This window comes from Bubalus kerabau, chromosome 11 (assembly GCF_029407905.1).
Source record: "Bubalus kerabau isolate K-KA32 ecotype Philippines breed swamp buffalo chromosome 11, PCC_UOA_SB_1v2, whole genome shotgun sequence".
Lineage (NCBI taxonomy): Eukaryota > Metazoa > Chordata > Mammalia > Artiodactyla > Bovidae > Bubalus > Bubalus kerabau.
Genome location: NC_073634.1, coordinates 63,244,893 through 63,272,487, shown reverse-complemented (window position 1 = coordinate 63,272,487; position 27,595 = coordinate 63,244,893). Strand labels below are relative to the sequence as shown.

At 39.5% G+C, this 27,595-nt stretch overlaps 2 protein-coding genes across 3 annotated transcripts in view; both read left to right on the top strand.

Moving 5' to 3' along the window:
• Positions 1 to 86: 86 nt before the first annotated feature.
• Positions 87 to 12,723, top strand: CCT4 (chaperonin containing TCP1 subunit 4). The gene is made up of 14 exons (XM_055540406.1): positions 87 to 384; positions 2,809 to 2,861; positions 3,324 to 3,413; positions 4,337 to 4,445; positions 5,044 to 5,186; positions 6,310 to 6,431; positions 6,776 to 6,908; positions 7,845 to 7,984; positions 9,442 to 9,538; positions 9,621 to 9,731; positions 9,825 to 9,955; positions 10,114 to 10,348; positions 12,179 to 12,292; positions 12,521 to 12,723. Exons 1-14 carry the CDS (start codon positions 240 to 242, stop codon positions 12,533 to 12,535), a joined length of 1,638 nt encoding a protein of 545 aa, XP_055396381.1. The 5' UTR covers positions 87 to 239; the 3' UTR covers positions 12,536 to 12,723.
• Positions 12,724 to 25,422: 12,699 nt separating this feature from the next.
• The window catches only part of FAM161A (FAM161 centrosomal protein A), a 29,371-nt gene continuing 27,198 nt past the window's right edge, over positions 25,423 to 27,595 (top strand). Inside the window, exon 1 of one of the 2 annotated variants that reach the window (XM_055540402.1) lies at positions 25,423 to 25,700. In XM_055540402.1, coding sequence (XP_055396377.1) covers positions 25,506 to 25,700 — 195 coding nt within the window. In that variant the 5' untranslated portion in view covers positions 25,423 to 25,505. The remainder of the gene's footprint in view (positions 25,701 to 27,595) is intronic. The other variant, XM_055540403.1, reaches the window with a different exon arrangement.

Below are 27,595 nucleotides of genomic sequence, written 5' to 3'. Positions count from 1 at the left end.
CCAGCCCCCAGCTCCTCGGCGCTGGCCCCCTCACCCGGCGCGCGGCGGGCAGTCTGTGACGTCATGGCCGCGCCGCGCCTGCAGGAAGGACCCCTTCTCCGGCTCCTCCTCCTCCCGGCGCCGGCGCCGCTTTCTGGAAGGTTCGTGAAGGCGGTGGGCGCTTACGGTTGGTCCCTGGTCAGCCTCAATCCGCGTCCATCCGTCCTTCCCAAGCTAACGCAGACCCATCCAAGGTTGCCATGCCCGAGAACGTAGCACCCCGGACCGGGCCGCCCGCTGGGGCTGTCGGGGCTGCCGGGGCTGCCGGCGGCCGCGGGAAGAGCGCCTATCAGGACCGCGATAAGCCGGCCCAAATCCGCTTCAGCAACATCTCCGCAGCCAAAGGTATCGCTCCCCGGCTTGAGCCGCGGCCCGCCGGGCCTGACTGTGCACTCTCACCCCCAGCCTTGGGTGGGCTGTTCGTTCATTGATCCGCTTTGGGCCTCTCATAGAATAAGCTCAGTGCAGGGTTCCTCCTTCCTGCCGTTATTCCCGACCCAGTGTATGGAAGCCTTTGGACTGGCCCCATTCTGCGTCTTGGACGCCCATAATTTTCCGTCCCGGGGCGTGCTGCTTTCATCATACTTAAGAAAGCAGCCGGGGCACTTATGCAGCGGTCTACTCGTAGAATGTTTGTATGATACTCTTCAGTCTTTTTGTTTTTATTAAAATAGGGAGATACTTTTCTAGGGGCAGCTATTGAATTCGGGTAAACTCTCCGCGCCTTAAATTGGGGCGGGGTCCATTGTAACTGGGGGTTGGGGGTGGGAAACCGACCGACCCACCTTGTTTGAGAGTAATTACGAGGCTGCGTTGAGCTTTGATGTCCTATCTGCACGTACAGCCAGCAAATGAAGTTTGGCTTTTGGTGGATTCAAGAAGTCCTGGGTTTAGTTCAGTTACGTTACTTAGTGCCTTTGTGACCTTTAACCAAGGTTTTCTTCCCTGTAAAATTGAGGATGGAAATGTTCGCTTAAAAAAAGTTGGTGAGGATTAAGAGACGTCGGGTTGAATTAGAAGAGTCTAGAAGCAAAAGTGAGAACAGGGGCTTAGAGTTCTTGCCCGTTATGTGTTTGAGTACAGGGAGTAGTTCATTTGGGTTAGAGCATCAGGTGCCGGAAGAAATGAGAGGGGAGATCGGAAAGGTAGAGTGGGGCCCGATCTTAAAGGCCTGGTGTCCTTTGTTGTTGTTCTGGAAAGGGTTTAACACGACTCCCTCAGCTACAGATTGTTTTTCAATATAATGAAATAATAGCTACCTTGGAGGGTTGCTGTAAGGCTTAAAGAAGAAAGCATATGAGGAGCCAGGTGTATATATATGTTTACATAGAGTACAGCCTTACAGATATTTGAGGTTATCTGTCCAGGGGACTGAGGGTATGGTGCTGCTGGTGCTGCTACTGCTGGGAAAAACCAGGTACACTGAAGGAAGGATGGTGGAAGAAGAGAGAATAGGTTCTGGTCAGGCTTAAATGAGTTGAGGATGTCAGAATGACTACATGGTAAATCTAGGAGTCGTTTGAAAGTTCAAGAGTCTTTACCAGGAAATCAAAGTTGTTTGATAGTTATCTAGAGACCATAATTGAAGCTTAGATTTATTTGATTAGAAACAAGGTGTTAGGTAAATTCTGGTGCCATGTTGCGGGGGCTGGAAAAGCTATAGAATATGGTAGATTTTCAACAAACAAGGTAACAGGATGGGATGTTTACTTCGGCAAATTTGGAAACATCCCTGCACAGAGAATTGAAATCGGACAAGAGAGGAATGCATATAGAAAGAAAAGGCCACTTACTTGTAAACCTGACCTTTACATCTGAAGTGAGGAGAGCTCCTGGAACATACTAGACTGTTCAAGTCAGAAAGAACCCTACAGACTGGTGGGGAAAAGCTGTTGCCAGATGCATCTTTAGTGTAATTCATGGAGCCAGTTTTCTCTTTGGTTGACAATGTCAAAACAACACACACACACAAGTAGTTGTGGTAGTTCTATTCAGCACAAGTCATTTAACAGATAATACTGTGTACTACATAGTATGTTAAACTTCACTTTTGAGGAGGTGATCAGCAAAAATTTTATTTTTGAATAGTGTGCCTTTCTAGAGGCTTCCTGTAGATGACTGTAAGGGTGTTCTTAAAGTGAATTGGTCTGCTTGTAGCATCGTTGCCATGCGGGTCCACTAAAATCACCTGAAAGAGTAATTAATGATGGCTGAATAATTAGGAAATGCAGCCCCCAATTATGAAATAATTAAGTAGAATATTTTTTAAACTACACCAAATATTTTCTTACAATCTTTTTAAGATTATGTATTGTTAACACAACCTACTGAAAGCATTATTCTAGTTGTGGAATATACAAAAGCAAATAGGGCTGTAGAATATACTAGGAGATCTAGCTTGTCCTGTTATTGCTGCTTGTTTTGTTTCAGAAAATGGGGAAGGTAATGCAGTCCTCATTGAGAGCGCATGACTTAAGTTATATTGATATTTATAGGAGGATTAGGTGACTTCAAAATTTATTCTGCCATATGTGCAGGGTACAAATGCTACGTATAGTGACGTTAGCAACAAAAAGTGAAGTGTCATACAATTAAAGGAGTAAAATATTTCTGTGTTCAGTAGATTTTTAGGTATAAAATTTTCTTTAGCAAACAGTGAATTGTTATGCACCATATTCTAATAAGGACAAAATGATGATTTGCGGGTAGAAGAAATGCTTTGCTCTTTAAAGAGTCTTGGTTTCTTTTTTTCCCCCCCCCTATTTACAGCTGTTGCTGATGCCATTAGAACAAGCCTCGGACCAAAAGGAATGGATAAAATGGTAAAAGGCTCAATCATTCATTACTTATTGAGTACTACTGTGCCTACTGCAAGCTGTCTAGAGGGTTAAGATGTGCTGTTTAAAAAGTAAAGTGTTAGAAAGGCTTTGAGAGTTCAGAAAGGGATAGATTACTTTGGGATGAACGGGACCTAGTTATAATTCATATTTTATGATGATTCTTTATAATATCTTTTGTATCCCTTTTTTAGTGTCTTAGTTCCTTCACTTTTAAGTAAGAAAAAACCCAGGTATTTCACTTGTAAACTGGGACTATTACTGCATGTTCTTAATCATGACACCAGGGTAAGGGAAAACAATTTGAAATTAAGCATTATGCAAACATAAGTTAACTTCTGTACAAGAAGTATTAAAATTAGTAGAGCTTTTAGGGTTTCACATTAATACTGGATAAAGAAAAAAAATTTTTTGAAATAACAACCTTTAAAAAACTATACTTTGCAGATTCAAGATGGAAAAGGTGATGTGACCATTACAAATGATGGTGCCACCATTCTGAAACAAATGCAGGTGTTACATCCAGCAGCCAGAATGGTAAGTGTAATTTTTAGGCGAGAGTTTTTTGGTGTTCTTTAAGTGTGTTATTTGATATTCGGTAAACAGTTAAATTTGTTTTATTTGATCACGTGGTAAGCTTAAACATGGTGAAAGTTTTTCTTTTTTATGCTAATCAGGCATATTTTTAGGATATGTTGTATCCCTAGCATTATGTTCTTTGTTGAAAATCATAATAAAACATAATTCTCCTTTTCCACAGCAAGGTGCCTCACATATAAGGAAGAGAGAAAAAAATTGTACTGTTGAAAAAAAATTTGTACCAATTATTCAGTGGGTGTTAGCTGAAAGTAGAATTCTAATTGTTTGCAAAATCTTGTGTTTAAACTTCCCCTGATATTTATTTTTAAAAATAATTTTTAATTCAACTACAAATCATAATAGTGATTCTAGTGTCAAGTGAGGAGTCAAACTATCAGCAAAAACAAATTCCTTAGAAATTCCTGTTAAAAAATCCCTTTCGATTAGGTAAAGGTGACTGAAAATGAGTCAGGTTGTGCTTCATGCAGGGTCAGTTTAGATAAACTTGGCCAAGGATTTCAAACTAACAGTCTCTTCTCATCTGAATCCTGCACTTCATAGCTTTTCAATATACAGAGTGCCCCTAGTTCTTTTAAGTAGTGGCAAGAAAAAACAACCCATAGTCTGAACTATAAATCATAATATAGCTTCTTATAAAGTGTGTAAGTAGAATTTTGCATGCCACAAATATATAGGTCATCATTTTTAAATCAAACCAAGGTGGACAAAAAATCAGAAGAAAAGTATATTGACTCTTACAGTGCTGATAATCAAGATCTATAAGTGAACATGATGTGAATGTCACTGATGTAAAGTTAGATGTTACTGGGTTCTCATGAACCAGTTCTTACTGAGCGACTTGACATGTTCTGTTCACCCAGCTGGTGGAGCTGTCCAAGGCTCAGGATATAGAAGCAGGAGATGGCACCACATCAGTGGTCATTATTGCTGGCTCTCTCTTGGATTCCTGTACCAAGCTTCTTCAGAAAGGTGGGTAGGACATAAGACATGCTTTATTACTGAAGAAAGGCAAAAGTTATTAAGTAATATGAGATTAATAATTTAATTTGAAACAGCTAATTTTGCTATGTTTATCATGTGGATTAAAAACTTTATTTTTGCTTCTGGGTCTCCCCCCACCCCACCCCACCCCTGGCTTTCCTACTTTGTTTTGAATGGAACTTCGTAAAATTTTGCTTTTAAGAAATGACTGGTTGGTGGTATTACTAAACAGGCTATAGATGAGAACTGTGATTTAGGAGAGAAAGTAAGGATTCTTGTTTTGGTACATACTGCCTAAATGTAGTTGTGTGTGATTCCTCAGTCACTTACTATGATGTAGATTTATAGAATCTTTGTAAAGTAAAAAAATGGTTTTAGTCTTAAGTATCACATAATATGTAATTTATCTATTTCAAATTAAATAGAAATAAATTATTAGACATTAGCAGTTAAAGTTATTCAAACCATTATTAAGAATTTAAAATTTGACTGCATTGATGTTGTAATGAAAAAAGAAATTTTAAGTCATGTCAAGTATGAAGTTTATCTGTTACTATTAAATTAACTACCCTATCACAAATGACAGGGATTCATCCCACCATCATTTCTGAGTCATTCCAGAAGGCTTTGGAAAAGGGCATTGAAATCTTGACTGACATGTCTCGACCTGTGGAACTGAGTGACAGAGAAACTTTGTTAAATAGTGCGGCCACTTCATTGAACTCAAAGGTGAGACAAACACAATGCGATCATAGTAAAAGTACAGTTAAGTTCATCAGGAACTGCCACTCTTATTCTGTGGTTTTTGATGCTGTGGTTTTTCATGCTGTATAGTTCATAAATATTAACTCTCAAGAGTGGGTAACTAAACTAATTTGCATAACTGAATTAGTTCAAGTAAAATTAACTCACATCGAGGCTTTTAGGTAAGTTGATTTTACAGATGGGAAAAGAAAGTGAAGTTAAATAACTTATCCAAGACCCACTAATGAGAGGTAGAGATGAGACTTGAACCCCAGATAGGGCTGCCCATCATGGTCCATCTCTTAACCATGTTGCTTTTTTTTTTTTTTTTAATCAAATATAAAGCATTAATGTTATTTTCAGTTTCTTAGAAGCTCATGTCACCTATTCTCTGTTATGTTGTGTGTCACATGCCCACTCCATTCTTTTTCCTTTTCATCAGTATTATTTAAATGTTAAGTGGAAATCTAGATCGTATTAGTGATATTAAGTAATGGTGTTGGTAAATGTCCCCAGAACTAATTTAGACAGAATATCATAATGGTTATAAGCATTGGTCATAGATCCTAGACTGCTTGGGTTCAGTGCTGGCTCCACTTAATTAAGCTGTATGTTTTAGGTTTTTCATTGGAAGATTGAGTATATGAATGTAAAGTGTTAAAGCTACTGCATGACATAGAATTCATGCTCAATATGTTCTAACCATTACCTATTTTTATCAGCCCCTCAGTAATAGGGGTGCACATATATAACATCGTTCATAAATTCAGTTTAAGTACGAAACCTCAGCATAAAATTGTTCTTTTGGATTTCCTGTTGAATTACTAGTAATCTAGTCAGTCCTGACTATTAATAAAAGAGGAATGCAAACATATATTCTTATATGGTGACAGTCAAACTTGAGTGGAAAAGATAGTTTATATGTAATGTTTTCTTTCATGTACTCCATGTGTGTGCTAAATCACTTCAGTTGTGTCTGACCCTTGTTCTCCACCCCACTCAAAAAAGTAATTGAGATCACTTCTCTTAATATCTTTATCATTAAAGAACTGGGACTTTCTCTGTTACAACATTTTATGACACTAACTTTTTTTCTTTTTAATACTAGGTTGTGTCTCAGTATTCAAGTCTCCTTTCTCCAATGAGTGTAGATGCAGTGATGAAAGTGATTGACCCAGCCACAGCTACTAGTGTAGATCTTAGAGATATTAAAATAGTTAAGAAGCTTGGGTAAGCATCTCTAATTATAACTTTAATAAAAAATAATTTTCAAAGTAAACATAAGCTGTTTCAAAAATAGTTAAATGAAAAATGTAGATGAAAGGCACGTAAATTGAGTTGTTTTGTTTTCATGACAGCTGATATTAATGTGGAAGTTTCAAGAATTAGTTTATATTCCCTAGTGATGGCAGAGCAGTGGTGTGATCAGAGAGGTTCAGGAATGGGCCATTAATAAATATGAGTGAGGTTGAAGCACATTTTATCAGACTGATGATTTTTTATCTGTTTTCAGTCTGTTAAACTTGGAGATTTCCCTCCCCTCTTAACTGTCTCTTCATTTTCTTTTTTCTTAGTGGGACAATTGATGATTGTGAGTTGGTGGAAGGTCTGGTTCTTACTCAAAAGGTAGCAAATTCTGGCATAACCAGAGTTGAAAAGGCTAAGATTGGGCTTATTCAGTTCTGCTTATCTGCTCCCAAAACAGATGTAAGTAAAACCAAATGATTCCTTAGGTGTTTGACTTTCTAATAACAAAGATTTTTGCTGATTATTATAAAAATAGAAAATGCTGATATTAATACTAGTGATAGAAAGCAAGGATTTAAAAATAATTAGTAAAATCAAGACAAATGTATAAAATATTGGATGCCACATGTGATAAATTTAATTTCAGTTGGCTGTTTATTGAAATTGAGCATTGACTTCTCAAATGAAGACAATCATAAGGATATGTATGAAACAGTAAAACTAGGCTATGTGTAAGAGGGATTTCCAGATGTTTGTCTTTATGTTTGCATAGTAGAACTTTAAACCAGCTTATTGTTTTTATTCCAAAAAGGTGATTTTTTAATTTAACACATCAAGTCTCTTAGTGATAAGTACCATTCCCTGAAGGAGTGGCTGATCTTTGTCACCTGATTTCAGGTTTGCTCTCATTTCATATTGTATTAGCATATAGGTTTCCTGTTGAGTCGTTTGTTTCCCAAATTTTAACCCATATAAAAATCAGTGTTCTTTTTTAGGTCTTAAATATTATAGTACTTGTCTTTAGTAATTGCTTTCAGCATATCAATGTTTTTTAACCATAGAGTAAAAGAGATGCAATTGAAGTTATTTCAGTAACATGTAAGTTTTTATGAGGAGAATTGACATATCCATGAAATAGGATGATCATTTTTAAATTTAATGATTTCCAAAAATATTGTAAAAAAATACCAGTAAGGTGTATAGATAAAAATATAAAACCTGAGTTATATTTCATTATATTCATTTTTCTAGACTTTTTCTGTGTGTGTCTATGTAATATCTAGTTTGATGTGATTTTCGTTGGATTTATATTGTGCATAATATTTTCATTAAAATTCTCTTTTTGCTTAAGAACTCTTAAAATCCAAATTATTAATATGTTCTTTTTCTGAACAGATGGACAATCAAATAGTGGTTTCTGACTATGTTCAAATGGATCGAGTGCTAAGAGAAGAGAGAGCTTATATTCTAAATTTAGTGAAGCAAATTAAAAAAACAGGATGTAATGTTCTTCTCATACAGAAGTCTATTCTAAGGTATAGGGCATTTTATTTTATTCATCTCTTAACAATAATTGATTTTGGATCCCTTCTAGCAGTTTTTAAGAAGCATTAGGGGTGTGTTAAACCACTAGAAATCTGGAACAGATTTGCATTTTAGGCCATTGTTGTATTCTGGTAAATGATCTAAAGTGAGTTCCCTTCTTGTTATGATAATTTAAGTGTAGGATATATGTTCTTCTTGACCAAGATCCTTACTATCAAGTAAAAAGGTACCTAATATAGCTAAAATTTTAGAGGTATTTATTTAAAGTGAAGTTGCTCAGTCGTCTCCAACTCTGTGACCGCATGGACTATAGTCTACCAGATTCCTCCATCCATGGGATTTTTCCAGGCAAGAATACTGGAATGGGTTTCCATTTCCTTCTCCAGGAGATCTTCCCAACCCTGAGATTGAAGGCAGATGCTTTACCGTCTGAGCCACCAGGGAAGTTCTTTATTTAAAGGGCCATGCAATAGTTTGTCTTGAAATTTTAGAAGTTCTTTTGGGGGGAATGTTGGATAGTCCACAGATTGAAAGAATTCTCCAAAGTTTGAAACTGATGCCTTTTTGAAGAAACTGATGTTTCAGTGTAGACACATTCTCATGTACTCTATGTGTTATTCCAGAAAGTATTGTGGATCTCTTGATATAGACACCTTGTTGAAGAGTTGGAATACCTGGTTCTAAATTCAAGTTACGTAATAGCTAGTAACCTGTAGTAAATTGCTCTCAAAACTCAGTTTACTTATCTGTAAAACAAGGATACTGATATCTACCCTTCAGTATCAATGTTGTTGGGGTGCGGGGTCATTCAGATAGTTTGTGTAAACGTGTAAATTTGTGGGGTCTTAAACATAATTTGATGGAGAAGGCAATGGCACCCCACTCCAGTACTCTTGCCTGGAAAATCCCATGGACAGAGGAGCCTGGTAGGCTGTAGTCCATGGGGTCGCTAAGAGTCAGACACAACTGAGAGACTTAACTTTCACTTTTTACTTTCATGCATTGGAGAAGGAAATGGCAACCCACTCCAGTGCTCTTGCTTGGAGAATCCCAGGGACGGGGGAGCCTGTTGGGCTCCGTCTATGGGGTCACACAGAGTCAGACATGACTGAAGTGACTTAGCAGTAGCAGCAAACATAATTTAGCATGATACTTAATTCTAAATTCATGAAGTATTAATTGTTAACTATCAGAAGGATGATGACAATTGCTTTTGTGTGTTTTACAAGTGCCATTGGAATACATTTTAAATATTATCCTTTAGAAATCTTATTTAAGAATTTTGAGCTCATAAACTTGGTCAAGCTATTTAAAGCATCTCCTTTCACAAATAACTAAATAATTGGCCATTTAAACGATAGTAAAATTACGGAAAACCCTAAGGAGTTAAATAGCAGAATTTTTATTCCAAACCAGTATTGACATAATCACTGTTCCTGTATTTTAGAGATGCTCTTAGTGATCTTGCATTACATTTCCTGAACAAAATGAAGATTATGGTGGTAAAGGATATTGAAAGAGAAGACATTGAATTCATTTGTAAGGTAAAATATTCTTAATATCTGTATATGTGAAAATGTTCACTAGTCAGACGTCTGAGTTTGTGAATGTGACTGTTATTCCCAGACAATTGGAACCAAACCAGTTGCTCATGTTGACCAGTTCACTGCTGACATGCTGGGATCTGCTGAGTTAGCTGAGGAGGTCAGCTTAAATGGTTCTGGCAAACTGATCAAGGTAACTATTAAAATTAAGTTTCTATTTGCTTGGGATTTGGGTTTTTTTTTTTAATCCTTCAAATAACCTAATTCCAAAGTTTGTTTACTAAAGATTACAGGCTGTGCAAGCCCTGGAAAAACAGTTACAATTGTTGTTCGTGGTTCTAACAAATTGGTGATAGAAGAAGCTGAGCGTTCTATCCATGATGCTCTCTGTGTTATTCGCTGTTTAGTGAAGAAGAGGTAATATTACTAAGTAATGTTTTGCCATATTTTGATTATTAAGATTTTAAATTTTAAAGATTTTTTGTATTATTAAAACTTTAAAGAGTATTAAGCTTTTAAATAAATTATTATTTCTGTTGGATAAAATAAACTAAAAATACACTTGTGAATTTCAGAGCTCTTATTGCAGGAGGTGGTGCTCCAGAAATAGAGTTGGCCCTACGGTTAACTGAATACTCACGAACATTGAGTGGTATGGAATCCTACTGCATTCGTGCTTTTGCAGATGCTATGGAAGTCATTCCATCTACACTAGCTGAAAACGCTGGCCTGAATCCTATTTCTACTGTAACAGAACTAAGAAACCGGCATGCTCAGGGAGAAAAAACTACAGGCATTAATGTCCGAAAGGTAGTAATTTAAACTTTGGTTACTGCAGAAAATGTTGATTAATAAAAAATACTAAAAGCTTCATAATTGTCTGTGGAATGAAAGGCTTTGTAATTAAAAATAGAGTAACCTTCAATTTGGATACAAAACCTGCAGGTTAGTTAATGTATGCTAATGAGTGAAAATGAAGATGATGCCTTAAGTGAGAAATAGTATTTTGTTCATTAACCCTGCCATTTTATGATTGTACAACTTTAAATCTGTGCTTCCGTTTTCTTGGTTGTAAAAACAGGAATTATTATAGTTCCCTCATAGGTCTGTGAGGATTAAAGTGAAAGTGAAGTTGCTCAGTCGTGTCCGACTCTTTGCGACCCCATGAACTATAGCCTACCACACTTCTCTGTCCATGGGATTTTCCAGGCAAGAGTACTGGAGTGGGTTGCCATTTCCTTCCCCAGAGGATCTTCCCAACCCAGGAATTGAACTTGGGTCTCCTGCATTGTAGGCAGATGCTTTACCATTTGAGCCACCAGGGAAGTCACTAAATAGAAAGTTCTTAACAAAGACACCTGGTGTATAGTTAACCATTGCTGCTATTGTGAGCACCAGCCTGGTGTAGTTACATAGGGTAAACACATAGAACAGTAGTGATTTCTTCTGTTGTATTGTTTTATTAACGTCTGCTTTTATTGAGAAGACAGGTAACATGTAATGGGAAAAAATGGACACTACAAGGTGATTTTTTTTTTTTTTTTTTAAGGTAGAAGCAGGTAGAATTCGAGGGCACTACCTGGTTAGGGAAAGTTTTAGGAAGCTGCAACTTTGGTAGGGGATAAAAAAAGTGTCAAATGGGGAAGCAGTGATTTACAGGTAAGAGGGACCAAAAAAGTTAATTCATTTTGTCTAGAGCAGAGGTGATGTGTTGATCATATAATGGACTTTAAGATTGGAAAGATTGGATAAAAGCTAGAATGAAGAGTCCCTTGAGTTGTTGATGAATGGGTGGGGTGGCTGGGTGTGTGTTTGTTTTTTAATTCCAGTAGTTGCGAGTTTTTGGGTTTTTGTGTATTGGTTTAAACCAAGAGACTAAGGTGATGGAAAGAGCATTTTAAGGAGGCAAGAATGGAGACAGGATTGCCTATTAAGACATCAGCAGTAATCCTAGGATAAAGGTGAGGGAATAGTGGCAGGAAGAATCTAAAAGTGGAAAGTGAGAATGATGTGAAGGACCAGGTAGACTAGACTTGGCCAAATTCAGAATTAGGAATCAGATGATTTAAATTTCATAACTTGTTTCTTTAATTGAGATAGTTGATTTAGAGTGTTAGTTTTGAGGGCTACCCTGGTGGCTCAGGGGTAAGGAATCTGCCTGCCTATGCAGGAGACATGGGTTTGATCCCTGGGTTGGGAAGATCCCCTGATGAAGGGAATGACAACCCACTCCAGTATGCTTGCCTGGAAAAATCCCATGGACAGAGGAACCTGGTAGGCTATAGTCCATGGGATCTCAAAGAGTTAGACAAGACTGAGCAACTCAACAAGTTTCAGGTATATAGCAAAAAATATCTTAACATTTTTAATAACTATATCATCTACTTAATTTTTGCCAGGAATTTTAAAATAAAAGAATTGTTTTGGAGTTCAGATTGGGAGAGTCTAGCGTTAATTCAGTTTTTCCAGATTTTAGTTGAAAAACAGCCTATAACTTGGGGAAGTGCTTAGTAGAGAGTATCTGACTCTTGACTAGACTACAGGAAAACTAAGTTTGAAAGGCTTTGAGGTTTACTGGTAACAGTGTATTTGGTAATGTGTATCATTATAATACTAAAAGCAACTTGTACTGGTTTGCAGGGTGGTATTTCCAACATACTGGAGGAACTGGTTGTCCAGCCTCTGTTGGTTTCAGTCAGTGCACTGACTCTAGCAACTGAAACTGTCCGGAGCATTCTGAAGATTGATGATGTGGTAAGTATATACAGGTTGTGAATTTCCTACAAGGGCAGAAAGGCATATTTTTGAGGAGTTGGGGTGGGAGCAGTAAATGTTGTTAGTTTGCTAGTCATGAGGGTGAAAACAGTTCATACGTCTAGTATTTTCTCACCTATAAAAACAGGGAAGTTTGGATAACTACCTTAAACATGTTCCATCCTTAAAATTGTGTCCTTACAGGTTTTGAAATTTTTCTCTTTTCAGGTAAACACTCGGTAATCTGGTTAACACTGTCTGACTGGCACCATCATGGCCACTAATGGTGCAGCTGGAGTGGAAGAGCACCTTGGCATTCCTTGTTTGGAAGATTGTTATGAATTTCTGGGCCTGGTCTTCCAATTGGCATTTGCTTGAAATTGTATTGACACAGTTTAATGAAAATATTAAACACATGGTTTCAAAAAGCAGATTAATTTATTGCTCTATAGTCTGCATTATTCCCACTCCTAAATTCTGTTATTTCTGATTGACTTTAGAAATCTGTGAGGAGAGAAAAAAGGAGTTAACATTTGCCTGTTAAATTCTGAAGGACTTAATGCTGGGTACTCTTAAGTTTTGTGTTAGGTTGTGGTTTTTTGTTGTTTTTCTCTTTTTTGGCTGCATGGCATGTGGGATCTTACTTCCCCGACCAGGGATCAAACCCACACTCCCTGTATGGGCAGCAAAGAATCTTAAACACTGGACTGCCAGGGAAGTCTCCAGTTTTGTGTTTATTGATAGAAGTATTGAGAAGGAAAATTGGCCCAATATGCTCATCACCCTGATAACCCCCCATTTTCAGTAATACATATGCTGTTTGAAAAGTTATCAGTACAGAAAGAGTGAAAAATGAAAGTTTTTCTCATTCTTATCCCTTTTTCTAAGAACCACTGTTGTGTTAATTGGGATTCCTTCTAAAAATAAAAATATCCATATATGTAGCAAATTTTGTTTGTATAAGTAAGTCTTTTCTCAGTGGTTTAAAACATCTTAGTCTTACACCAAGAGTACTATAAAATTTAACTAGTTCTGTCCTTGTTTTAGTCACCATCTAGTCAACTTTGCACACATTCTATATATAGCTTAGTGGTCTTTTTTTTTTAACTTGTCAAGCACTCCTTTCATGGCTTTTGATTGCCTTTGGATAAAGGCCAGACCTTTAAGGTGGATCACAAATTGAGCCTTACATAATCCGTGATTACTTTCATCATCTTTTGTATTATATATAAAGAGTATTATGAAAGCAGTGGATGGAGGGGGGGACTCCTAAAGGTTTTGGAGAACTTCAGCCAATCAGTATGAAGTTCCTTTGTATCCGATAACTCCAGTAGTTAATTAAAATGACTAATCTGGTAAGTGGTAAATTCAGATAAGTCTTTGGATAGTCTGGAATTTAATAATTCAGTAATTATTTCTCTCTTTAGTGGGTATTAGGACCTTGCTGTTGGAAAAGAATCATTTTATAGCTGCCATAAAACTGAATGTTGTATAATGTAAAAACTTTTAAGTCAAAATACTTTAGCCAGAATTTTTCATATATGAACTTTTAAGAGTTATTCAGCACCCTTATGTGTGTCTGTGTCTTAGGCTATACCTGTATATCTAAATATGTTTAAAAATTTGTAACAGGAATGCTAACAAGACAAATGTTAGTCATTAAGTTTGATGTAAATTAAGCCACTACTTAGGGTTTGATTGGGTTTTACAAGTTTATAAAATTTATAAATGTTTTCGGAAGCAGTGGTGGTGCTTTGTCACTGAAAGGCCAAATGACAAAACTCAAAAATAGTGGTCTGATTCAGTTAGATAATTCTAAAGCAATGAAAGGAAAATTATCCTGTTAAATATTTAAGAGGTATGCTTTTAAATAGGAATGATGACTATCCTAATGAGACAAAGGTTTTGCATACTTTTTTCCTCTTGAGTACTATTTATTTTTTCACTCGCATTTTCTTTATTTTTTTGGCCACACCCCGTGGCTTGTGGGATCTTAATTGCCGGACCAGGGAACTCAGGCCCATAGCAGTGAAATCGCTGAGTCCTAACCACTTGACAGGCAGGGAATTCCCACCCTAGCTTTCCATTAAAAAACAGTTCACAGAACAGTATGAACACCCTATACCCTCCAACTATTGACATTTTGCCATAGAAGTCAGTTCTATAATATGATGTATCCTTAAAAATCTTGGTACGCAAAATTGTACCCACAGGGCTTAGAGAAGAAATGTGGTTGGAGACAACCCCAAGACTTCATCAACAACACAAAAGGAACCTGATCAAATAGTTTCACAAACAGTAAGTGGTTAAGAATTCCATTTACATGCCACTTGAAAAAACACCGGAAAATTGAAGTGGCTGTTGGAGCTAATGTCATTGCAAAGTAGTAGAAGGAGGGTTATATGAAACCTAGGTTGCAACACTGGATGTATTGAGTTTGGCTTATAAAGGTTAATGTCTCGGTTTTTTTGAGGGGTGTGTGCAGTTTCGTGTGTCATGGGGCAGTTTGATTCAGATGGATGCATTTTTGTGTAGTCACTTTTCTTGAAATCAAGCAAATGTTAAACAATGTTGCTGAAGTTGTTCACTTCCCACTTTAAAATTTCTTGTGTTTTGATGGTTTTGACTATAATGTATCTTAGGTGTAGATCACTTTTTAAGTTTATTGAGCTTTTTAAAGGTACAGATTAATAGCTTTTCCATCAGTATTGCTGAATTAAGATAAGGATCAAAGGTTCAGATACACTGAGTGGCTAGAAGCTGTAGAACAGAGTACTAGAAAATGAAGCTTTACAGAAATAGTTCCCAGAGATGTGTAGAGGTGTAGTTGAGTCTTTGGCTGAGTATTTCTGTGTCCGGTAAAACTATATCGAGTTCACAGAAAAACCAGTGAAAAGTAGTAGACTGGATTTACAGTGGCCTTGAAATAGTTTAAATTCTTACTAGATTGGAGAAACATTGTAATAGGGAATGAGTAGAGCCTTCAGAAGAGTACAGCCTTAATAGCAAGATTGAATTAGCCATGAAGACCACTCTGGACTCATCACAACACAGGATTTCTGTAAAGGATCAAACCAATCCCAAGCAACATCTGTATCTGACCAAAGCTTAAAATTCTTAAAAGGATATAATAATAACAAAATTCACAGTGCCTGGGATTAAAAAAATGAGTAGTGTGAATGGATACAGAAGATGTATTATATATACAATGGGATACTAGACCATTTGCTAAGTGAAATAAGGGACAAACACTGTATGATACCACTTATGTGGAGTACAACAAACTATAGTATCACAAAAAATTTAAACGAATGGTTACCAGTGGCAAAAGAAGGAAGGAGGGCAATATAGGTGTGGGTAAGTAAGAGATACAAATTATGAGGTATAAAATAGATACATTGTACAACAGGAATATAGCCAATATTTTATAATAATAACTATGGGGTATAACCTTTAAAATTGTGAATCACTGTATTGTACACAGGTAACACTGGATAACAACTGCACTTCAGTTTTTAAAAGGACGTCAAAATATGAAAAATCAGTCATGCAAGTAAAATCACAGTAGAGAGTAAAGACTGACAGTGAAAGACTGAAGGCTTTTTTACTGAAAAAAAAAAAGCCAAGGATGCCCACTGCCACCCCTATTCAACATAGTACTGGAAGTTCTAGCCAGGGCAGTTAGGCAAGAAGAATTAGAGGCATGCAAATTGGAAAGGAAGAGGTAAAATTGCCTCAGCAGATACAATCTTATATGTAAAAAGTCCCAAAGATTCAACACACAAGCTGTTGTGACGAATGAATTCAGCAAAATAACGATACAAAATCAACACAAAAATTATTTGCATTTATACATTAACTGAACAATATGAAAAAAAATTACAGAATTCCATTCATTATAGCATTAAAAAATACTTAGAAATTAACCAAGAAGGTGAAAGATTTGCTCAGTGAAAACTACAAAACACTGTTGAAGACAAATGGAAACACTATATGGATTCAAAACCTTAATATTGTTAAAGTGTCAGTATATCCAAAGTGATCTATATAATCCCTTATCAAAATACCAATGGCATTTTTTTCAAAGAGCTAGAACAAATAATCCTAACATTTGTAGGGAACTACAAAAGATGTCCAAAGCACCGTTTAGAAGAATAAAGCTGGAGGTAGTCCAAGCTATATTACAAGCAACAGTAATCAAAATAGTGTGGCACTGGCATGAAGACACACATTTAGACCAGTGGAATAGAATAGAGCCCAGAAATAAACCCTCATCAGTTAAGTAGCTCAGTCATGTCCAACTCTGCGACCCCATGAATCACAGCACGCCAGGCCTCCCTGGCCATCACCAACTCCCGGAGTTCACCCAAACTCATGCCCATTGAGTCAGTGATGCCATCCAGCCATCTCATCCTCTGTCATCCCTTTCTCCTCCTGCCCCCAATCCCTCCCAGCATCAGGGGCTTTTTCAATGAGTCAACTCTTCGCATGAGGTGGCAAAGTATTGGAGTTTCAGCCTCAGCATCAGTCCTTCCAATGAACACCCAGGACTGGTCTCCTTTAGGATGAACTGGTTGAATCTCCTTGCAGTCCAAAGGATTTGCAAGAGTCTTCTCCAGCACCACAGTTCAAAAGCGTATATATCGTCAAATGAGTTTTGACAAGGGAGCCAAGGCCACTCAATGTGGAAAGTTCAGTCTTCAGCAAATAGAGCTAGGAAAACTGGATATCTACATGCATAAGAGTGATATGGGACCCTTACTTAACACCACGCACAAAAATTATCTGTAAATGGATCAAAGACCTAAATTAAGACCTAAAACAATAACACTCTTAGAAGAAAACATGGAACAAAAGCTTCACATTAGATTTTGCCAATCACTTCTTAGATTTGTCATAAAAGACACAGATAACAAAAGAAAAAGACAAACTGGGCTTCGTGATATTTTAAAATTCTGTGCATCAAAGACACCATCAACAGAGTAAAAAGCAACCCACAGAAAGGGAGAAAATATCTACAAATCCCATATCTGATAAGGGATTACTACCTAGAATAAAAGTCGGACACCACTGAGCGGCTAACACCTTCACTTTTTCAATTTTTTCACCTAGAATGTCAAGAAAGAACTACCAAAACAACATAGCAACACAATTTTAAAATGTGCAAAGAACTTGAATAGACATTTCTCCTAAGAAGATATATAAATGTCCAATAAGCACATGAAAAGATGCTCAACAGCACTAATCATTAGGGAAATGCAGATCAAAACTACAAGATAACACCTCCTTACCCTTTCAGAATCCCAGGGACGGGGAGCCTGGTGGGCTGCTGTCTATGGGGTCGCACAGAGTCGGACACGACTGAAGCGACTTAGCAGCAGCAGCAGCTGCTATCAGAAAACAAAACAAGAATAACCCGGCAGTCCAGCAGTTAGTGCTCCACACTTCCACTGCTGGGGTCACAGGTTCAGTCCTTGGTTGGGGAACTAAGATCCTGTGATCCCACAAGCCACGTGGCATGGCTAAAAAAAATTACTCCAACACAGCTTAAAATAAGTTATTAAATACATTAATGTACTATTGTATTAATATATAATTTTATATTAGTATACTTTATGTATTGATATATAAACTTATTAATATATGCTTTATATTTGACATACATTTAAGTGGTTTCAAAGTAACTGTAATATATTTATTTCATATATAATTTAAATATATATGTATTTTATCATTTCTGTCATGAATTCTTCTGTAACCCATGAATTGTTTTTTAGAAATATTTTAAAGTCTGCAAAATGAAAGTGGAAGTCTCTCAGTCATGTCCAATTCTGCCACCCCATGGACTGTGTAGCCTGCCATGCTCCTCTGTCTGTGGAATTCTCTAGGCCAGAATACTGGAGTGGGTAGCCATTTCCTTCTCCAGGGGACCTTCCTGACTCAGGGATGGAACCCAGGTCTCCTGCATTGCAGGTAGATTCTTTACCTTCCGACTCACCAGGGAAGCCCAGAGTCAACAAACTGAAAGGTTTTTTCTAGCTTTTTTAAAAAGTTATTGTCTAACTTAATTGCACTAACTGATCAGAGAATGTTGACTGTACAATATTAATCCTTTGATGTCTCTTGTGGCTAGCTTTATGGCTTAGTGCTATGGTTTCTTTTTACAAAGTTCCATGTGTTCCTAAAATAATACATACTCTCCAATGGTTTTATATATATATTTATGTAAATTTATTTATATTATTTTATAATATATGTGCTCAGTCGTTCAGTTGTGTCTGAATCTTTGCAGCCCCATGAACTGTAGCTCCCAGGCTCCTCTGTCCATGGGAATTTTCAGGCAAGAATATTGGAGTGGGTTGCCATGCCCTCCTCCAGGGGATCTTCCCGATCTAGGGATTGAACTCATGTCTCCTGCATGCACTGGCAGGAAAATTCTTTACCACTAGCTGCAACTGGGAAGCCCTTTAAAATATATAAAATATATTTATATACATATTTTCTAAAATATGTATATTACTAAATATGTATGTTCAGTTCAGTTCAGTCGTTCAGTCATGTCTGACTCTGCGAACCCATGAACTGCAGCACACCAGGCCTCCCTGTCCATTGCCAACTCCCAGAGTTTACTCAAATTCATCTCCATTGAGTTGGTGATGCCATCCAACCATCTCATCCTCTGTCGTCCCCTTCTCCTCCTGCCTTCAATCTTTCCTGGCATCAAGGTCTTTTCAAATGAGTCAGTTCTTCACATCAGGTGACCAAGTATTGGAGTTTCAGCTTCAGCATCAGTCCCTCCAAAGAATATTCAGGACTGATTTCCTTTAGGATGGACTGGTTGGATCTCCTTGCAGTCCAAGGGACTCTCAAGAGTCTTCTCCAACACCACAGTTCAAAAGCGTCAATAATTCGGCACTCAGCTTTCTTTATAGTCCAACTCTCACATCCAGACATGACTACTGGAAAAACCATAGCTTTGACTAGATGGACCTTTATTGGTAAAGTCACTTCTCTGCTTTTTGGACTTCTGTGGTGGCTCAGAGGTTAAAGCGTCTGCCTGCAATGCAGGAGACCTGGGTTGGGAAGATCCCCTGGAGAAGGAAATGGCAACCCACTCCAGTATTCTTGCCTGGAGAATCCCATGGACTGAGAAGCCTGGTGGGCTACAGTCCACGGGGTCGCAAAGAGTCGGACACGACTGAGCGACTTCATTCACTCACTCACTCTGCTTTTTAATATGCTGTCTAGGTTGGTCATAACTTTCCTTCCAAGGAGCAAGCGTCTTTTAATTTCATGGCTGCAGTCACCATCTGCAGTGATTTTGGAGCCCCCCAAAATAGTCTGTTGCTGTTTCCAATGTTGCCCCATCTATTTGCCATGAAGTGATGGGACTGGATGCCATGATTTTAGTTTTCTGAATGCTAAGTTTTAAGCCAACTTTTTCATTCTCCTTTTTTACTTTCATCAAGAGGCTCTTTAATTCTTCTTCACTTTCTGCCATAAGGCTGGTGTCATCTGCATATCTGAGGTTATTGATATTTCTCCCGGCAATCTCGATTCCAGCTTGTGCTTCATCCAGCTCAGCATTTCTCATGATGTCCTCTGCATATAAGTTAAATAAGCAGGGTGACAATTTACAGCCTTGACATACTCCTTTCCCGATTTGGAACCAGTCTGTTTTTCCATATCCAGCTCTAACCGTTCCTCCTGACCTGTATACAGATTTCTCAGGAGGCAGGTCAGGTGGTCTGGTATTCCCATCTCTTTCAGAATTTTCCACAGTTTGTTGTGGTCCACAGAGTCAAAGGCTTTGGCATAGTCAACAAAGCAGAAGTAGATGTTTTTCTTGAACTCTCTTGCTTTTTCAATGATCCAAAGGATGTTGACAATTTGAATTCTGGTTCGTCTGCCTTTTCTAAATCCAGCTTGAACATCTGGAAGTTCATGGTTCATGTACTGTTGAAGACTGGCTTGGAGAATTTTGAGCATTACTTCTAGCATGTGAGATGAGTGCAATTGTGTGGTAGTTTGAGCATTCTTTGGCATTGCCTTTCTGTGGGATTAGAATGAAAAATGACATTTTCCAGTCCTGTGGCCACTGCTGAGAGTTCCAAATTTGCTGACTTATTGAGTGCAGCACTTTCACAGCATCATCTTTTAGGATTTGAAATAGCTCAACTAGAATTCTATCACTTCCACTAGCTTTGTTCATAGTGATGCTTCCTAAGGCCCACTTGACTTCACATTCCAGGATGTCTGGCTCTAGGTTGGTGATCACACCATCTTGATTATCTGGGTCGTGAAGATTTTTTATATATAGTTCTTCTGTGTATTCTTGCCACCTCTTCTTTATATCTTCTGTTTCTGTTAGGTCTATACCATTTCTGTCCTTTATTGTGCCCATCTTTGCATGAAATGTTCCGTTGGTATCTCTAAGTTTCTTGAAGAGATCTCTAGACTTTCCCATTCTATTGTTTTCCTCTATTTCTTTGCATTGATTGCTGAGGAAGACTTTCTAATCTCTCCATGCTATTCTTTGAAACTCTGCATTCAAATGGGTTTATTTTTCCTCTTCTCCTCTGCCTTTCGCTTCTCTTCTATTCACAGCTATTTGTAAGGCCTCCTCAGACAACCATTTTGCTTTTTTGCATTTCTTTTCCTTGGGAATGGTCTTGCTCCCTGTCTCCTGTACAATGTAACAAACCTCTGTCTATAGCTCATCAGTACTCTGTCTATAAGATCTAGTCCCTTGAATCTATTTCTCACTTCCACTGTATAATCATAAGGGATTTGATTTAGGTCATACCTGAATGGTCTAGTGGTTTTCCCTACTTTCTTCAATTTCAGTCTGAATTTGGCAAGAAGGAGCTCATGATCTGAGCCACAGTTAGCTTCCAGCCTTGTTTTTGCTGACTGTATAGAGCTTCTTCATCTTTGGCCACAAAGAATATAATCAATCTGATTTCGGTGTTGACCATATGGTGATTTCCATGTGTAGAGTCTTCTCTTATGTTGTTGGAAGAGGGTGTTTGCTATGACCAGTGCATCCTCTTGGCAAAACTCTATTAGCCTTTGCCCTGCTTCATTTTGTACTCTAAGGCCAAATTTGCCTGTTATTCCAGGTATTTCTTGACTCCCTACCTTTGCATTCCAGTCCCCTATAATGAAAAGGACATCTTTTTTGGGTGTTAGTTCCAGAAGGTCTTGTAGGTCTTCATAGAACTGTTCAACTTCAGTTTCTTCAGCATTACTAGTTGGGGCATAGACTTGGATTACTTGATATTGAAATGTTTGCCTTGTAAATGAACACAGATCATTCTGTTGTTTCTGAGATTGCATCCAAATACTACATCGGACTCTTTTGTTGACTATGATGGCTCCTCCATTTCTTCTAAGGGAGTCTTGCCCACAGTAGTAGATATAATGGTCATCTGAGTTAAATTCACCCATTCCAGTCCATTTTAGTTCGCTGATTATTAAAATGTTCACTCTTGCCATCTCCTATTTGACCACTTCCAATTTGCCTTGATTCATGGAAATAACATTCCAGGTTCCTATGCAATATTGCTCTTTACAACATCAGACTTTACTTCCAACACCAGTCACATCCACACCTGGGTGTTGTTTTTGCTTTGGCTCCATCTCTTCATTCTTTCTGGAGTTATTGCTCCACTGATCTCTAGTAGCCAATGGGGCACCTACTGACCTGGGGAGTTTATCTTTCAGTGTCCTATCTTTTTGCCTTTTCATACTGTTCATGGGGTTCTCAAGGCAAGAATACTGAAGTGGTTTGCCATTCCCTTTCCAGCGGACCACATTTTGTCAGAACTCTCCACCATGACCCATCCATTTTGGGTGACCCTGCACGGCATGGCTCATAGTTTCATTGAGTTAGACAAGGCTGTGGTCCATGTGATCAGATTGGTTAGTTTCCTGTGATTGTGGTTTTCAATCTGTCTGCCCTCTCTGCTGGAGAAGGGTAAGAGGCTTATGGAAGCTTCCTGATGAGAGAGACTGACTGAGGGGGAAATTGGGTCTTGTTCTGATAGGCAGAGCCCTGCTCAGTAAATCTTTAATCCAATTTTCTATTGATGGTTGGGGCTGTGTTCCCTCCCTGTTATTTACTTGGGCCAAACTATGGTGGAGGTAATGAAGATAATGGCGACCTCCTTCAAAAGGTCCCTTGCATGCACTGCTGCACTCAGTGCCCCCAGCCCTGCAGCAGGCCACCACAAACCCATGCCTCTGCTAGAGACTCCTGGACATTTATGGGCAAGTCTGAGTCAGTCTCTTGTGGGGTCACTGCTCCTTTCTCCTGGGCCCTGGTGCACAACAAGGTTCTGTTTGTGCCTGCCAAGAGTTTGTTTCCCAGTCCTGTGTAAGTTCTGGCTGCTCTATGGTGGGTTCAATGGCGGCCTCCCCCAAGAGGGCTTATGCCATACCCAGGTCTGCTGCACCCAGAGCCCCTGCCCCTGAGGCAGGCCACTGCTGACATATGGGCAGACCCATACCTCTGCAGGAGACACTCAAACACAGTTCTGTCTCAGTCTCTATGGGTTCTCTGGGTCCTGGTGCGCACAAGGTTTGTTTGAGCCCTCTGAGTGATTCTGGCGGGTATGGGGTTTGATTCTAAATGAGATTTCGCCCCCCCTACCGTCTTGCTGAAGCTTCTCCATTGTTCTTGGACATGGGGTATCTCCTCACGGTCACTCAAGCACCGAGCAGCTGCTGCTCCAGTGCCTACTGTGTTATTGGGGCTTCTCTGCCCTTGGACATGGGGTATCTTCTCACAGTTGCTCCCGCACCATGCAGCCGCCGCTCCCAAAACATATATGTACATATTACTAAATAAGTATACTCTAAATATGTATATTACCAGGGCTTCCCTGGTAGCTCAGCTGGTAAAGAATATGGCTGCAGTGCAGGAGACCCTGGTTCAATTCCTGGGTTGGGAAGATCTGCTGGAGAAGGGATAGGCTACCCACTCCAATATTCTTGGGCTTCCCTGGTGGCTCAGCTGGTAAAGCATCTGCCCCCAATGCGTGAGACCTGGGTTCCATCCCTGGGTTTGGGAAGATCCCCTGGAGACGAGAATGGCTACCCACTCCAGTATTCTGGACTGGAGAATTCCATGGACTTTATGGGGGTCCTTCCATGAGGTCACAAAGAATCAGACAGGGTGGAGCGACTTTCACATGGACATGTGTTCTCTGTTTGTAATTGTGCTCTTCAAATCATCTACACCCCTCCATATATACATAACTGTATCAAAGACACATCCAGGAGTATTCATAGCTGCCTTATTCACCATGGCATATGTGGCAGCCATCTAACTTAGCTGCTTAGATCTCCCTTAAAGACAGGCTCTGTGTGAGGACTGCAGTCAGTTGACACTGCAGTGTACAGGGGCCTGTCAGTACTGCCTTGAAATAGCTGATTGTAAAAATATCAGGATAGTTTCAAACTGGTTGTTAAACATAGCCATTCTTAAAAATTGTTTTGCTGAATTATAATTAAATAAATTACATTCAAAACAAAGATAATTTCTCAAAACTCTTCACTTCCTCTTCTGTTACTACATTTTCTTATACCTATGCTCTCGAGACCCACTCCAGTGTTCTTGTCTGGAGAATCCCAGGGACGGGGGAGCCTGGCAGGCTGCCGTCTTGGGGGTTGCACAGAGTCGGACACAACTGAAGCGACTTAGGAGCAGCAGCAGCAGCAGCAGTATGCTCTCGAGACTATTACTCTATCTGGGTGGTGGGAAAACTGTGTAATGATGTCCTATTGGGCATCTTTCCCCAAGTTCATGTTTGGTGATGTGACACTGTTAACTTGAAATTGGCCCTTGTAGTGGGGGGACACCATGGAAATCAGCCTGTGCTACAAGTTGGACTTTAAAACAACGCAATAAAGAAAATATTAGTAATGCAGAAAAAACTTGTGTGTGGTATCTAAAGCTGTCACATTGTGAATAGTACAAAAATTTAGGAAAATTCTTCTAGTGTTAGAAAAGTATTCTATCAAGGAAGTTGCTCACAACATTGGCAAACAAGTGAAATTCTAATGTACATGTTGGTTGTTTTACTTTCATTTTAGTCATTAATACAAACAAAAATATCAACCAGCATTCATCAATCAGTTGCAACCATAGGTTGGCTATAGATATGAGTTCAGCAAAAACCAGTGAAAGTATTCTGGAAGACTCAATTGTGGGGGATTTACAGTAAAAAGTATGTATTATTTATAACTTGTGTGCTACAATTCTTTTTATTACTAAAATTTATAAGTATAATCACACATACACTTTCTCCCAGAGAGACCGTCATCAACCATTTACCAGCATACCACTGGGAGTTTTAAGTTATACTGGGAGTAGGGGTTTGGCTGACACTGCACCACGAAGCGACTTAGCAGCAGCAGCAGCAGCACCACGCCTGCTATTTTAAGGTTAGGCTTCTCAAACAGGCGCTTGGTGTAGCGGGAAGGCGTCATTTGAAGAGCCCAAATCCCAAGTGGGAGATGTTGGGGGTGAGGTGGAGATGAGGCTTGTTTGTAGCTACTGGTGGGCGTTCACGCCTTCCGATACCCACCACTATAAAGCGGAGGAACCCAAGCAGCAAATGTGCGAGTCACACACCTGCACTGTCAATCACTGGTGGGTGGTCCAGGCTCCACCTTCCTCCAGATTGGTCGATTTCCAGCTTTCAAGTCAGGGTAGAAAGTAACTCACGGCTTCCCATTCTCTGGCTCGCTGGAGAGCCATGTTAGGTCGCGGGATGCAAACGTTACCATTGTCGCGAGACCGCAAAACAATAAGACGCCCTGCTTTCTTCTGCCGCCGCCACCTCCTCCAAACATATTATTTCAATGAATAAAAAGCCCCACCACTACCACCACAAGTCGTTTCATTAGTGTAATGTGAGAAGTTTGCGTTTAGGGGGTGAAATGCGAAGAAGAGGGACCAGGTGCCCTATTCCGCCGACCAATCCTCTAAATCAGCAAAGACTCAATACTGATTCCCACTATCCAAGGGGCCCCGCGGCGGGCGCCGGTTTTAAGTGATTTTTGGCCTCTCGCGGCCCCTGTAGCGTCCCTAGTTACCGGGCCCCTAGTAACCACCACCCTAAGCAAAGAGCAATCGGGCGCCTGCGGCCACGCCGGCTTCCCCGCCCCGGGCCAGCGCGGGCGCTCAGGCCTCGGCGGCGCGGTGATGGCCGCTTCGCACCGAGCGGCGAAGTTGGCGGCCAGCAGTCTGCAAACCCCGGTCAATCCCAACACCGGAGCGCGGGTCGCCCAGTACGAACGCAAAGACCCCTTGAATTCCCTGTCGGCGGCGGCGGCGGCCATGGAGGAAGAGGAGGAAGAAGAAGAGAAAGAGGCGGCGGCACGGCTGGCGCGGGCGCCGGTAATGCAGGGGCGGGAAGTGGAGTGGGGCTGGGCGCCGGGTGCAATTGGAGGCTGATCGGCGACCCCCGCTGGTGAGGCGCGGGCTGGGAAATGCGCACCCTGTCCTGACCCTCCGTACAGGTGACCCTGGCCCATCACGTCCTCTGGGCCCTCACGGAAAATACTCAAAACCGAGGTGTTGAAAAGTCTTAATTTTAACCAAAGAGATTGTTGTAAAAATATCTTGGAGGGCATTTACGTTACGCTATTTCTAATGAAAAGTACAGCACTTTATTCTTACGCCCCAGCAACTGTTGGGAGTAGATATTTGCTTTTCTTTTTTTTTTTTTTCTTTTTCTTTTTAACTTGAGGAAAACTGTGCTGTCCTACAGAGAATAATCCAAAAATGCAAGTGAATCAGCTGTGTTGTCAGGCGTGTTTTGTTGTCACTTCAATGTCTTCGTTATTAGTGCATCTTAATACAATACATGAGAGATGATGTTTAAAACCAGCAGGAGTTTAGTGGGTAGATCAGAAACAGAGTTAAGCCTCCAGAGATGCAAATTACTGAGGCTCCAGTGTTGCCACACGGCTCTTCAGAGTGGGGAGAAACAGCTCTTTCACGGATCAATTTTCAGTGTCAAGTGTTTTGTGAACACCTGTCTACCAGGTAGGGGGCCAAGTCTGCCATCTGCTCTATTCCCTTAAAAAATGAGAACTTTGAATTTTAACCAGCAATCTGCAGATATAAACCTTCTTAACCCCAGGTAAAGTTTCTTTTGTTATTTTTAATATTTATTTATTTGGCTGTGCTGAGACTCAGTTGCCTCCATGCAACGTTTGTGTGGATTCTTTAGTTGTGGCATGCAGAATCTACTTCCCTGACCAGGGACGGAACCCAAGGCCCTTGTATTGGGAGTGCAGAGTCTTAACCAGCAGAGAAGTCCCCCCAAATTCTTAATACTGTTTGCTCAAAGCATCTTAGATTCAAAACATGTGGTCTAGTGAAAGTCACTCAGTCGTGTTCGACTCTTTGCGACCACCATGGACTATACAGTCCATGGAATTCTCCAGGCCAGAATACTGGAGTGGGCAGCCTTTCCCTTCTCCAGGGGATCTTGTGGCCTAGGACTATTAAAAATCACTGGATATTTTGGGATTCTAATCTCTTTAATCTGCACTAGAAGTGTTAATGAGAAAATCTGCAGTAACACCTTTTATGGGCAGTATTTTACCAACAGATAAACTGCTTGAGGTTATCCAGAGTAAAGCAGATTAAGACCCTGAACTTCAACCAGAATGAGTGACCTACAACCAAATTCATTCATGATAAAGCTTCAAATTTCAATACCCAATGAAGGAGGTGGACTGATGTTGAAAAATGATTTGAATGAAGAGAACAATTTGGAGTCCTGGGTTAGGATCTGTTCATTTGCTAGTTAACATTAAGACGTAACTTCTTTCAGTTTGTTTCCTTATCTATAAAAGAGCTTTAAAATAACTGTCTTTCTTGTCTCACTGGGCTATTATGAGAACCAAATGAGAGCATATGTGATAGCTAAAAGAGTTTGTATAAATTAGTAGTAATAACAACAGCTGCCAGTGGGGCTGTTATTTAAACACCGGTCCGAAAGAGAACAAGACAACAAGAGATTAAGTTCTCTTCTGGCTTGCTGTAGTGGAAAAGTCAGTCATTTCTGTGGTTGCAGGTATACTTCCAGAGTACCCTGTAAAATTGCAAATTTGTATTAGAAACATTACCTTAGGAGAGATCAGTTTATCTAATAAACTAGTTTCTGAGGGACAGTATCTCACTGCAAAAGAAAAAAGGAAGCTAAGTTTAACTCTATTCTAAGACCACGGTACTTGAAGGAACCAAAAGCAAATCTGGATCAGCTGCCACTGTAGTAGTGG

Excerpts from the sequence above, each read along its gene's own strand:
- CCT4 (XM_055540406.1), top strand. The coding sequence starts at position 240 with ATGCCCGAGAACGTAGCACCCCGGACCGGGCCGCCCGCTGGGGCTGTC. Across the intron at positions 7,985-9,441 it reads ATACAGAAGTCTATTCTAAG|AGATGCTCTTAGTGATCTTG; the intron begins GTATAGGGCATT and ends CCTGTATTTTAG. Across the intron at positions 9,956-10,113 it reads CGCTGTTTAGTGAAGAAGAG|AGCTCTTATTGCAGGAGGTG; the intron begins GTAATATTACTA and ends TGTGAATTTCAG.